The following is a 15,053-nucleotide window of genomic DNA, read 5'->3' on the forward strand; positions in this document are numbered from 1 at the left end:
TGGTACTTTGTAAAGAAATATAGGAAAATGCAAGTTATTCATACTAACGAATCACCAAAATCTTGTCATTATATGAGCGAATGGATTTTTCGATTTCAGTGTGGATGTGTAAAAAGGAGTTTATTCAGAAAACTTCGAGTGTTGCTTTTTCGTTGACAGAAAGGGCTATTATACCTTTTCTTTGGGTACATAAAGATTTATTCACAAAATTAACTAAAGAACATTGTTTGCTAACATCATTTATCCAACACATCTAACAAACGTGGTAAATGAAATAAAAGATGTGGACATGCCACACTACATATAAATAGAGAATAGTTACCTGTCTGTGTAAAATATAGTCGTGTGATATAAATAGAGAATAATTAGATCTCTGTGTAACTTCTAGTCGCGTGATATAAATAGAGAATAATTACCTGTTTTTATAACTTCTAGTTGGGTGATATAAATAGAGAATAATTAGCTCTCTGTGTAACATCTAGTCGTGTGATATAAATAGAGAATAATTAGCACTCTGTGTAACATCTAGTCGTGTGATATAAATAGAGAATAGTTACCTATCTGTGTAACATCTAGTCGTGTGATATAAATAGAGAATAGGTACCTCTGTGTGTAACATCTAGTTGTGAGATATAAATAGAGAATAGTTACCTATCTGTGTAACATCTAGTCGTGTGATATAAATAGAGAATAGGTACCTCTGTGTGTAACATCTAGTCGTGTGATATACATATAGAATGATTGGGACAGAAAGCTAAGAGTTACCCGTCTGTGTAACATCTAGTCGTGTGATATACATATAGAATGATTGGGACAGACAGCTAAGAGTTACCCGTCTGTGTAACATCTAGTCGTGTGATATACATATAGAATGATTGGGACAGACAGCTAAGAGTTACCCGTCTGTGTAACATCTAGTCGTGTGATATACATATAGAATGATTGGGACAGACAGCTAAGAGTTACCTGTCTGTGTAACATCTAGTCGTGTGATATACATATAGGATGATTGGGACAGACAGCTAAGAGTTGCCTGTCTGGCAAAAAACACAAATTAAGTTCACTGTGGAGTCACTCGAGGCGTTGCCATGGTAACATCCACTACAAGACGCTTCATGTTAGGACATTATCCTGATATACAACCGAAATATACTGATATACAACTGATATATATCTATGATATACAACTGGTATATCCTGATATACAACTGGTATATCCTGATATACAACTGATATATATATGATATGTAACTGGTGTGTCCTCATACACAACTGATGTATCCTGATATAGAACTGATGTATCATGATATACAACTGATTTATCCTTATATACAACTGATATATCCTGATATACAAGTGATGTATCCTTTTATACAACTGATGTATCATGATATACAACTGATGTATCCTGATATACAACAGATGTATCCTTATACAAAACTGATGTATCCTGATGTACAAATATCCTTATATAGAACTGATATATTCTGATATACAAGCGATGTATCCTGATATACAACTGATGTATCCTTATATAGAACTGATGTATCCTGATATACAAGTGATGTATCCTTATATACATCTGATGTATCCTTATATACATCTGATGTATCCTGATATGCAAGTGATGTATCCTGATATACATCTGATGTATCCTGATATACAGCTGACGTCGGAAGTGACGCACTGACGTCAAAGAGATGTTTTACTTTCTATCGCGTATTCATAGTTTTTCATTCAAAACTAAAGTAGGTCTACAAAGTATGAGATCTCACAATGCAGTAATAGATGTACAACATAGAATCAGTCCATTCAAACATGTTTACATGGTTTGAGAAAATGTGTACGATGACGATAGGGTGAGTTAACAATGTCAACCAGCATCATTGATTGGTACGTGGGATCTTGACGACTGCTGGCGGCTGTTGTCCGTGATTGGTACGTGGGATCTTGACGACTGCTGGCGGCTGTTGTCCGTGATTGGTACGTGGGATCTTGACGACTGCTGGCGGCTGTTGTCCGTGATTGGTACGTGGGATCTTGACGACTGCTGGCGGCTGTTGTCCGTGATTGGTACGTGGGATCTTGACGACTGCTGGCGGCTGTTGTCCGTGATTGGTACGTGGGATCTTGACGACTGCTGGCGGCTGTTGTCCGTGATTGGTACGTGGGATCTTGACGACTGCTGGCGGCTGTTGTCCGTGATTGGTACGTGGGATCTTGACGACTGCTGGCGGCTGTTGTCCGTGATTGGTACGTGGGATCTTGACTACTGCTGGCGGCTGTTGTCCGTGATTGGTACTTTGGGTCTTGACGACTGCTGGCGGCTGTTGTCCGTTAGTGGTACGTGGGATCTTGACGACTGCTGGCGGCTGTTGTCCGTGATTGGTACGTGGGAACTTGACGACTGCTGGTGGATGTTGTCCGTGATTGGTACTTGGGGTCTTGACGACTGCTGGTGCCTATTTTCCTTGATGGTCCACCACAGTAGAAGAGAGTGGTCATGTCTAAACTAATGGTAATGAGTGCATAAACTTGCAGATTTAACTGTTGGAGATGTCTTGGTATAAGGAATACACGTGGTACTGCGGGGGCTTTCGGAGTGAATGACGGAGTGGCGAGGATCTTGTCGACAATGTTCCGCTACAGGAACGAGCTGTTTCTCGTGTATCAGAGATACTATAAGCAAGGTTGGAGGCACAAGTTGACAAACTCTGAAATTCAGATTAAAGAGCACTGTAACAATAATAATCATTAAGTAAAATCACAAGACAGATGAAAGAGCACTGCGACAATAACATTTGGTTATGTAAAGACGCAAGACAGATTAAAGAGTACTGTGGCAATAATAATCATTAAGTCAAAAGGCAAGACAAATTTAAGAGCACTGTGAACACTGAGACAATAATAATCGATATGTAACTATACCTAAACATTATCTCTACTCCAGGTAATTCTGTACATTTTTTCCATTGAAAATCAGTTTCATTATTTCCAAACATATATATATCCGGTATTGAAATTGATACCAGACAGTTGTCTATCTCCACACCTATGTACACCTTGAGCACACTATTGTATCTGATGACATGCGCACACCAAGCCAATCAAAAATTCCCCTATTTGTGTCAAGGTTATCCTACGATATTAGTTTGCAATTTTCACATTAATCCCATCCAAACTGGAGGCGCACAAACACTGCTAGCATCCCTACTCCTTCATCAAGATACCCGCCTTGTGTTACAAACAATACACCACTACTATTACACAACAAACACTGCTAGCATCCCTACTCCTTCATCAAGATACCTGCCTTGCGTTACAAACAATACACCACTACTATTACACAACAAACACTGCTGGCATCCCTACTCCTTCATCAAGATATCCCTACTCCTTCATCAAGATACCTGCCTTGCGTTACAAACAATACACCACTACTATTACACAACAAACACTGCTAGCATCCCTACTCCTTCATCAAGATACCTGCCTTGCGTTACAAACAATACACCACTACTATTACACAACAAACACACAAACCCAACCTATCTTACCAACACACATCTACTCCCTAATCAACACACATCTACTCTGTAACAACATACATCTACTCTGTAACAACATACATCTACTCTCTAACCAACACAAATCTACTCGGTAACCAACACATCTACTCGGTAACAACACACATCTACTCTGTAACTAATACACATTACTCTGCAACAACACACATCTACTCTGTAACAAACACATCTACTCTGTAACCAACATTCATCTACTCTGTAACAACACACATCTACTCTGAAACAACACACATCTACTCATTAATCAACACACATCTACTCGGTAACCAACACATCTACTCGGTAACCAACACACATCTACTCTCTAACCAACACAAATCTACTCTGTAACCAACGCACATTTACTCTGTAACCAACACACATCTACTCTGTAACTAATACACATTACTCTGCAACAACACACATCTACTCTGTAACAAACACATCTACTTTGTAACCAACATTCATCTAGTCTGTAACAACACACATCTACTCTGAAACAACACACATCTACTCTGTAACAACACACATCTACTCTGTAACCAACACACATCTGCTCTGTAACTAATACACATCTACTCTGTAACAACACAAATCTACTCTGTAACAACATACATCTACTCTGTAACAACGCACATCTACTCTGTAACAACACACATCTACTCTGTAACCACACACATCTACTCTGTAACAACATACATCTACTCTGAAACCAACACACATATACTCCGTAAACAACACACATCTACTCTGTAACCAACACACATCTACTCTCTAATCAACACACATCTACACTGTAACCAACACACATCTACTCTGTAACCAACACACATCTACTCTGTAACCAACACATCTACTCTGTAACCAACACACATCTACTCTGTAACCAACACATCTGTACCAACACATCTGTGTAACCACATCTACTCTGTAACAACATACATCTACTCTGTAACCAACACACATCTACTCTGTAACAACACACATCTACTCTGTAACCAAGACACATCTACTCTGTAACAACACACATCTACTCTGTAACAACACACATCTACTCTGTAACAAACATACATCTACTCTGTAACAAACACACCTCTACTCTGTAACAACACACATCTACTCTGTAACAACACACATCTACTCTGTAACAAACACACATGTACTCTGTAACAAACACACATCTACCCTGTAACCAACACACATCTACTCTGTAACCAACTCACATCTACTCTGTAACAAACACACAGTACTCTGTAACTAACACACTTCAACCCAGTAACCAACACACATCTACTCTGTAACCATCACAAATCTACTCTGTAACAACGCACATCTACTCTGTAACAACACACATCTACTCTGTAGCCAACAAATCTACTCTGTAACAACACATCTACTCTGTAACAACACACATGTACTCTGTAACCAACACACATCTACTCTGTAACCAACACACATCTACTCTGTAACCAACACACATCTACTCTGTAACAACACTCTGTAACTAACACACTTCAACCCAGTAACCAACACACATCTACTCTATAACCAACACACATATATTCTGTAACCTGGCCCAAGGTAACATAATACCAGATATGGGGTAACGGTTCACAATAATAAACTCACAGACACAAGGTAACAGAAACAGGTAATTAGGTTCATACCGACATGGTGGGAGAAACAGACCCATAAATACTGAGTCAGAGAACACAGGCTCATAATGGCAGGGTCGGGTAAACATGTTCATAAATACCGGGTCAGAGAAAAAGACTCATATATACTGTCCAACAGCACCTGGCAAAACAGTGACAACATATGGTAAACCTGTATTCACCCTCATAGTCGATCTTGCCATCTCCATTGAGATCAGCGTATTTCATCATGTAGTCCAGCTCTGCCTCAGAGAGACATTCCCCCAGGCTGGTGAGTACACCCTGGATCTCCTTCCTGTCGATGAACTTGTTCCCGTCCCTGTCGAACGTCTTGAACGCTCGCAGCATCACGTCTTGGAAGTCCTCCTTGTGAGGTAAGCTCTGCTTGGTTTCCTTCATGAACGACCGGAAGTCCTCGAAGTCGCACTTGCCATTGCCTACGTCACAGTTAAAATATTAAGTGAGTGAGTGAGTTTAGATTTACGCCGCGTTACAATATTAAGGACCAATATTAAGTAAAAAATATGTTGAGGAAGACATTAGGAAAACATGAGGAAGACATTTCCCAAATTTGACTCATCAGTGACTAAAGGCATCACATGCAAATGAAACTCCTGCAAATGACACTGGCTAATGGTTGCATTATTTCTATAGTCTTCATTATATCTGGTGAACCGACTCTTGATCGAATGAAAAGTTGGGTAACGTTTCTATTGATTAGCACATATCTTTCAGGAAACCGATGTTCGCCTATCTATGATACACATGGATGAACACAAGATGGTGGCAGTGGCAAGATCTGTTGAACTAGAGCTCCCACCAAAGACGTGGAGAAGTTATCTACACGTAAGTTCAACGAATAATTAAGTTCTCTTACATGTTACTTGTTTCCAAGTGACTACCTGTCAACTATAGCCTATTTTGGACATCTAGAAATAGAAGCGACGAAATCTTTTCCACATTCATAAGAAATATCTGCAAAACGCAGAGTCGATTGTACAATTGTGAGCAGATATTTTTTCAGCAGTATTACAGCTGTATGATGTTGTTTGTAAACAAATTTGGTCTGAACTAGACAATCAAGTGATTGTCACCATCCGCAACGATGACAGAGCATGTGTTCATGAACCATTATGAAATTTATTATGATATCAGGTGTTCGATATCCAGCCCCATTGGTGGCACTCGTCATAAACATATGCCAAGTCTAGTCAATTGTTCCCCTCAAATAATTCGGGAACGTATGGTATAAGTCAAAAGTGGAAGTACTAAAGACTGTTGTTGTGTTGGCGAACTCTTTGTCAAAAGACATGTGCATTTTCACCTTATTTTCACTTTTCACTTTTCAACATTCCGTCCACCCGTACTCATTTTGTTTCCGGGGCAGAACTCTTGCTGTTCCATATATTTCAACATAAGTTGGTACATATATCAAACAGAACCTAAAGTCGTGCCTTCCTTTTGCTGTTTACACATATTTTTGTCATTATTATTTTTCTTGGTTTCCATGGAAACGATTTGAACTTGGACTCAAAAGGGAGGGGTGACCTTCGTTTCAGGAGCACAACTCGAAAACCGTTCAGTATCTTTCAACAGAACTTAGCAGATAATTGAGACATACCCAAAAGTGGTGCCTTTTCCTATTTGCGGATATTGAGCAGTTTTTATGTTTTCGCAGAGTTTAGGTCCTAATAATAAAACGTTTGTTATCATCAATATTTTGACACAGTTCACTATTGTTACGAGGGAGGGGTGCAAAGAGAGGAACAGCCAGATGTGCGAGAAAGGGTGGAGACGGCACAGCACAGCTAAATGAATCAATAACTTTGTCAGCACTTGTACACGTGCTTCTAGACTAAGGCTTAGTCTCTGAATATATATAATTTTGATATTAACAAACAAGCCCATTTAAATTGAAAAAGAGCCCTAGAGAGACCAGAGATTCAGAATCTGGGGAAATCTAGACTTGCTTCGTTTAGGGCTTTAGCACTACAAGTTGTGTTCCGCCAAAGCAGAAGTCAGTGTTTTTAATTGCTCTGAGCTTGGAGTTCAGGTTTTAGATTTTAGATGAGTTGAGACGAAAACCCACACTGTCATATCAAATCAGAAAATATAATTGTTAGGGTTCCCTTATTTTTGCGACCAGGTATATATATATATATAAATGTCTGCTTGTATATGTCTCTCATAGCTTAACACGAGTGGCGCTGTCCCCGTACTTTACTCGAACTCACCATCTCTGTCCAACCTCTTTGCAGCCTCAGACACGTGTTTCTGGGTTGGATTGTAGTTGAGGCTTCTGAGCACGCTTCCCAGTTCATGGAGTGAGATGGTGCCGTCGTTGTCCTTATCAAACATCTGAAAGGCGCGTCTCCAAACTGCAATAAGACCATATAGCAGACTAAACACACACGAATATAAACATCGACAAACGTATTGTGTATTCACATCATCATTATGTTTGAATTGTAGGACTATTTTCACCCTTCGTGCACACCGTACATTCAGTTTAGATCGTGCTGCGATCAAAGGCGACCATAACGTTTAATCCGTGTAGCCGGCATTATAATAATATGTGACCACTTCTCAGAATCACCAGACTTCATCCATTCACATCAGTCAGTGATTGAAGTTGGGTAGATGAAGTATGAGGACCATTTTTATGTGACATCACTTGCTTGAGAGCGACATTTGAATGTATGTCGAATCGTCGCCTATACAGAATATAGAAGTTGTATATCCATGAAAATAGTCCTCATCCTTCTCCCTTTGTCCTTCAGAACAGTCCGATCTATAGATCTATCAGACGTCCGTTGTTTTCCCTAGAACACAAAGCAGCGCTTAGCTTTGAGGTCATTGGGAAGGGTCCAGCGGTCGGGCGAAAGTTGACTTTTGTTATTAATGACTGATGGCCGAGCTCGTGTATGGCGCCGCAGAAACACAACATACGGAATATCTTGGAGCAAATACTGTTTGGCAGGGGGTTATTGATGCTGTGGGGTGCCTCTCACATGATTGTAAACTTGACCTTGTGAGGGTCAGAAGAAATCTGAATGAACAACGGAACATCACTGATATCAGGGCTAGAATTGATGAATGTCAGCTTCTTTTTGATCGTTCACCGTTTGCAAGAATACGAATATAGTCCGAAACATCCTGTTCCTCAAAACACTAGTTGACTTACACAAACAGTCAGCTTTATGGGTCTAAATGCCGCTCGAAGACCTGATCACTGACAACCTAGGAAGGGTTTTTGTACGCTATTTTGATGATCATCTCTAAACACAAGGCCAGTTGTCATGGGTGAAAATGCCAGGCCACATCCTGCAAGCGTTGTTAGCGATTTCTCACGCCAAGTTATTGGTGCAACAGTCAGTAGAGTAATTAGTGATGTGTGAGTGAGTATGGTTTTAGCAAATAGTGATGAAGAAACATGTCATGGGTGTAACAATTAGTAGAGTAATTACAGATGAAGAAACAAGTTATAGGAGCAACAGTCAATAGAGTAACTAGTTATGAAGAAACACGTCATGGGTCTTACAGTCAGTAGCGTAATTAGAGTCCGTTTCGCTCAAAAACGGACCAATGAATTGCACTCTAACTCGAAAACTACTAAACATATAATACTCAATGAAACACTGATCATAATCAAAATATCAGACCTACTCTGTGATTTATGCCCTAAAAAAAGTTACTCATCAGTTGAGTAATTAGTTATGAAGAAACATGATTACACAATGCCATTTAGAAAGTGGTCAAATGTAACATATGTTATATTTGGGATAACACTTCCTTTGTAAAGTACAAATTCTAGTACTTTTTGAGTTGAGCCCCATCCGGGATTCGAACTCAAACCCTGAGAGTTAGGCACCTAATCGCCAGCACACAAAGTCAGCCGCCTAACCCACTCAGCTACCGATTCTACAGTTCTTAGTAACCGTAGTGCGTCGCTAGAACTGATAGGTGTTTGTATTACCTTCATCTTGCGCTGATTCCTCCGACTGTCTCAACTGATTTTCATCCTACAACAAGTAACCGCATGTAGTTACATATCATACGATCAATGTAGGTCAATAGTCTATTATTTTATTCCACGATTAGAGCCTATTCCTTTCTCACTTAAATTTATACATTGTACCAACCTGGTATTAACGCAGACCTACGTGTGTCCACGTGTACCCAAATGGCATGTGCCCTTATGGATTTGAGGCATACCCAAATGGCATCTGCCCTTCTTGTATTGAGGTATATCTAAATGACATGTGCCCTTCTTGTATCGAAATATACTCAAATGACGTGTGCCCTTTATGTATTGAGGTATACCCAAATGACGCGTGCCCTTCTTGTATTGAGGTATACCCAAATGACGTGTGTACTTCATATATTCAGATATACCCAAAAGACGAGTGCCCTTCTTGTATTGAGGTATACCAAAATGACGTGTGCCCTTCATGTATTGAGGTATACCCAAATGATGCGTGCCCTTATTGTGTTGAGGTATGCCCAAATGACTAGTGCCCTTCTCGTATCGAGGTATACCCAAATGATGTGTGCCTTTTTGTATCGAGGTATACCCTTCTTCCTTTGTAATTAAATCAAGAAACCGATCTTGTTATCGAAAAATGCACTTGGTTAAGTAAGACACAAGGGAAGAAACAGTGTGACTTCAGTCGGCGTTAGCGTGCACAGAGAAAATGTGGAGCCTCCCTTCTAAACAGTATGCACATAGAATGTGTACCTTCCCTTGAAAACAGTATACACATAGAACGTGTACCTTCCCTTGTACATAGTATACACATAGAACGTGTGCCTTAATCCCCATGTTAATAGTATACACATAGAATGTGTACCTTCCCTTGTAAACAGTATACACATACAACGTGTATATTCCCTTGTACATAGCACACACATAGAACGTGTACCTTCCCTTGTAAATAGTATACACATAGAACGTATACCTTCCCTTGTAAACAGTATACACACAGAAGGTGTACCTTCCCTTGTACATAGTATACACATAGAACGTGTACCTCCCTTGTAAATAGTATACACATAGAACGTGTTCCTTCCCTTGTAAACAGTATACACATAGAACGTATACCTTCCCTTGTAAATAGAATACACATAGAACGTACATATACCACATACCCCTTGTACATAGTATACACATAGAACGTGTACCTTCCCTTGTAAATAGTATACACATAGAACGTATACCTTCCCTTGTAAACAGTATACACATAGAACGTGTACCTTCCCTTGTAAATAGTATACACATAGAACGTGTACCTTCCCTTGTAAACAGTATACACATAGAACGTATACCTTCCCATGTAAATAGTATACACATAGAACGTGCACCTTCCCTTGTAAATAGTATGTATACACATAGAACGTGTACCTTAATTCCCATGTTAAGAGTATACACATAGAATGTGTACCTTCCCTTGTTAACAGTATACACATAGAACGTGTACCTTCCCTTGTACATAGTATACACATAGAACTTGTGCCTTCCCTTGTAAATAGTATACACATAGAACGTATACCCTCCCTTGTAAAGTATACACATAGAACGTGTACCTTCCCTTGAACATAGTATACACATAGAACGTGTACCCTCCCTTGTAAACAGTATACACATAGAACGTGTACCTTCCCTTGTAAATAGTATACACATAGAACGTATACCTTCCCATGTAAACAGTATACATATAGAACGTGTACCCTCCCTTGTACATAGTATACACATAGAACGTGTACCTTCCCTTGTAAAAAGTATACACATAGAACGTGTTCCTTCCCTTGTAAACAGTATACACATAGAACGTGTACCTCCCTTGTACATAGTATACACATAGAACGTGTACCTTCCCTTGTAAATAGTATACACATAGAACGTATACCTTCCCTTGTAAACAGTATACACATAGAACGTGTACCTTCCCTTGTAAATAGTATACACATAGAACGTGTACCTTCCCTTGTAAACAGTATACACATAGAACGTATAACTTCCCATGTAAATAGTATACACATAGAACGTGCACCTTCCCTTGTAAATAGTATGTATACACATAGAACGTGTACCTTAATTCCCATGTTAATAGTATACACATAGAATGTGTACCTTTCCTTGTTAACAGTATACACATAGAACGTGTACCTTCCTTTGTACATAGTATACACATAGAACTTGTGCCTTCCCTTGTAAATAGTATACACATAGAACGTATACCCTCCCTTGTAAACAGTATACACATAGAACGTGTACCTTCCCTTGAACATAGTATACACATAGAACGTGTACCCTCCCTTGTAAACAGTATACACATAGAACGTGTACCTTCCCTTGTAAATAGTATACACATAGAACGTATACCTTCCCATGTAAACAGTATACACATAGAACGTGTACCTTCCCTTGAACATAGTATACACATAGAACGTGTACCTTCCCTTGTACATAGTATACACAGAGAACGTGTACCTTCCCTTGTAAATAGTATACACATAGAACGTATACCTTCCCATGTAAACAGTATACACATAGAACGTGTACCTTCCCTTGAACATAGTATACACATAGAACGTGTACCTTCCCTTGTACATAGTATACACATAGAACGTGTACTTTCCCTTGTAAATAGTATACACATAGAACGTATACCTTCCCTTGTAAACAGTATAAACATAAACGTGTACCTTCCCTTGTACATAGTATACACATAGAACGTGTACCTTCCCTTGTAAACAGTATACACATAGAACGTATACCTTCCCTTGTAAATAGTATACACATAGAACGTGTACCTTCCCTTGTAAATAGTATGTATACACATAGAACGTGTACCTTAATTCCCATGTAAATAGTATACACATAGAGCGTGTACCTCCCTTGTAAACAGTATACACATAGAACGTGTACCTTCCCTTGTACATAGTATACACATAGAGCGTGTACCTCCCTTGTAGATAGTATACACATAGAACGTGTACCCTCACTTGTAAATAGTATACACATAGAACATGTACCTTCCCTTGTAAATAGTATACACATAGAACGTATACCTTCCCTTGTACATAGTATACACATAGAACGTCTACCCTCACTTGTAAATAGTATACACATAGAGCGTGTACCTTCCCATGTAAATAGTATACACATAGAACGTGTACCTTCCCTAATACATAGTATACACATAGAACGCGTGCCTTTATTCCCATGTAAATAGTATCCATAGTTATTCGTACCTTCCATATCTATACCATGTAAATAGGCATACACATAGAACGTACTAACTTCCCATATGTACTGATAGTATACAGTATAACGTGTACCTTCCCTGTATGCACATAGTATGTACCTTCATTCCCAGAACTGTGTTATGCATGGGGTACCTTCCTTGTACATAGTAATATACACATAGAACGTGTACTTCCCTTGTAAATGGTTATACACATAGAACGTGTACCTCCTTGAAACATGGTATACACATACAGAACGTACCCCTCCTTCATCGTAAACATATTATACACATAGAACGTGTACCTTCCCTTGTAAAATGAGTATACACATAGAACGTGGTACCTTCCCTTGTAAATAGTATACACATAGAACGTGTACCTTCCCTAAGTAACATATGTATACACATAGAACGTGTGTACCTTCCATTGTAAATAGTATACACATAGAACGTGTACCTTCCCATGTAAATGGGTATACATAAGTGGAACGTGTGCCTTCCCTTGTACCATGGTATACACATAGAACGTGTATACCTTGTACATGTGTACTGTTCCATAGAGCGTGTATTCCTCCATGGTAAATAGAGCGTATACCATTCCACACATTGTGTACCTCCATGTATGTAAACATAATTGTACCTTCCCTATGAATAGTATACACATGGAACGTGTAATTCATTCCTTGTAAATGTAATACACATGGAGACTATACCTTCCTTGTAAATAGTATACACATAGAACGTGTTGCCTTCCATATTGGCATAGTATGTATACACACATGGAACGTCACCACATATTCCTGTGTAAATATGTATACCACATAGGACGTATGCCTCCCTTGTAAATGGTATGTCACATGGGACGATGATAGTGGAATGGCAGTGGCCTCCATGTAAAATGGTATACACATAGAGACGTGTACCCTCACTTGTAAATAGTATACACATAGAACATGTACCTTCCCTTGCAAATAGTATACACATAGAACGTATACCTTCCCTTGTACATAGTATACACATAGAACGTGTACCCTCACTTGTAAATAGTATACACATAGAGCGTGTACCTTCCCTTGTAAATAGTATACACATAGAATGTGTACCTTCCCTAATACATAGTATACACATAGAACGTGTGCCTTTATTCCCATGTAAATAGTATACACATAGAACGTGTACCTTCCCTTGTAAATAGTATACACATAGAACGTGTGCCTTCATTCCCATGTAAATAGTATACACATAGAACGTGTACCTTCCCTTGTACATAGTATACACATAGAACGTGTACCTTCCCTTGCAAATAGTATACACATAGAACATGTAACTTCCCATGTAAATAGTATACACATAGAACGTGTACCTCCCTTGTACATAGTATACACATAGAACGTGTACCTCCCTTGTAAATAGTATACACATAGAACGTGTACCTTCCCTAATACATAGTATACACATAGAACGTGTGCCTTTATTCCCATGTAAATAGTATACACATAGAACGTGTGCCTTCATTCCCATGCAAATAGTATACACATAGAACGTGTACCTTAATTCCCATGTAAATAGTATACACATAGAACGTGTACCTCCCTTGTAAATAGTATACACATAGAACATGTACCTTCCCTTGTAAATAGTATACACATAGAACGTGTACCTCCCTTGTAAATAGTATACACATAAAACATGTAGCTCCCTTGTAAACACTATTTATTATAAACATGTGACATGTACCCTCCCTTGTAACTGTATATCAGCATGGCTTACTCTCTTCTATTGTAATATAAGTTGGCGCCCTCCTTGTTGCAGTGAATCTACCGCTGGTCTATTCAGATGTGCGATCAATACATTTAGGTGTGTCGCCACGCTGACACACAGGTTCGTGTCTCCACATGTCTTGTGTTGTGTCGTTACCAGCCAGTGGTTTTCCCCTGTCTCTGGCGGCCACGCTCTAGATGTATATTTGTTCAGTTTTCAAACATAGCCACTGGTAACATAAGGCACGTATAAGTAGATCACTATGTGAATACAAACAAATACAGGAGAGCTACTTTATAAAACGGAAATATCGACTCCAAGTGGGGGCTATATATTTCTTTATACTGTGATGTTTTTCTATCATAATGAACAGCACATGGAAGCAGTGATAATACAGCCACACCAGCAGTAGATAACCGAGGGTAAAATAGTCCACTTACCATGTCTGAGTCTTCCACCCCGGGTGATCGATATGTGCTCACCAACGCGTGGAGATTCCCGCGTGTTTACCAAGCGTGGTCATGTCAGCAAGCATTCATCAGCTTCACAACAGCCTTCACCTTGACCCCCGACCAGTTGCCATGTTTCAATCTGACAGTTTGACCGAACGCTGTTAGTGAGACTTCCACGGCTATACGTGTATACCATGGCTTGTGTCTAACTATAATAGTAGGGCGAATATAGGTTCCACACGAGTGGATAACTGAAATTTGAATACAGGTATGTCTGAATATACACAAAATCACGGAAATATTAAAATGTCTGTATGTAATCATAATAATAAGGAATTTGTGTTGTCATATACTGGTTGAGCATGAAAAGAT

General features: G+C 39.2%; 2 protein-coding genes across 2 annotated transcripts; both read right to left on the reverse strand.

Annotated features, from left to right (window-relative positions):
- Positions 1-209: 209 nt before the first annotated feature.
- LOC124265749 (adhesive plaque matrix protein-like) lies at positions 210-2,337 on the reverse strand (the record flags this gene model as incomplete). Its single annotated transcript, XM_046700571.1, has 1 exon — positions 210-2,337. A coding segment is annotated over one exon (525 nt), but the record flags the coding sequence as incomplete, so codon positions are not given.
- Positions 2,338-2,465: 128 nt separating this feature from the next.
- LOC124265750 (neo-calmodulin-like) lies at positions 2,466-14,803 on the reverse strand. Its single transcript, XM_046700573.1, has 5 exons — positions 14,670-14,803; positions 9,198-9,243; positions 7,456-7,599; positions 5,404-5,658; positions 2,466-2,714 (listed from the first exon to the last, which is right to left on the reverse strand). Exons 1-5 carry the CDS (start codon positions 14,670-14,672, stop codon positions 2,680-2,682), a joined length of 483 nt encoding a protein of 160 aa, XP_046556529.1. The 5' UTR covers positions 14,673-14,803; the 3' UTR covers positions 2,466-2,679.
- Between the last annotated feature and the right edge of the window lie 250 nt (positions 14,804-15,053).

Source organism: Haliotis rubra, unplaced genomic scaffold, assembly GCF_003918875.1.
Source record: "Haliotis rubra isolate DU_JTF1 unplaced genomic scaffold, ASM391887v1 Scf991, whole genome shotgun sequence".
NCBI lineage: Eukaryota > Metazoa > Mollusca > Gastropoda > Lepetellida > Haliotidae > Haliotis > Haliotis rubra.

Coding starts and splice junctions, on each gene's coding strand:
- LOC124265750 (XM_046700573.1), bottom strand. Junction 7,600..9,197: donor GGAATCAGCGCAAGATGAAG/GTAATACAAACA, acceptor GTCTTATTGCAG/TTTGGAGACGCGCCTTTCAG. Junction 5,659..7,455: donor AAAGAGGTTGGACAGAGATG/GTGAGTTCGAGT, acceptor ACTGTGACGTAG/GCAATGGCAAGTGCGACTTC.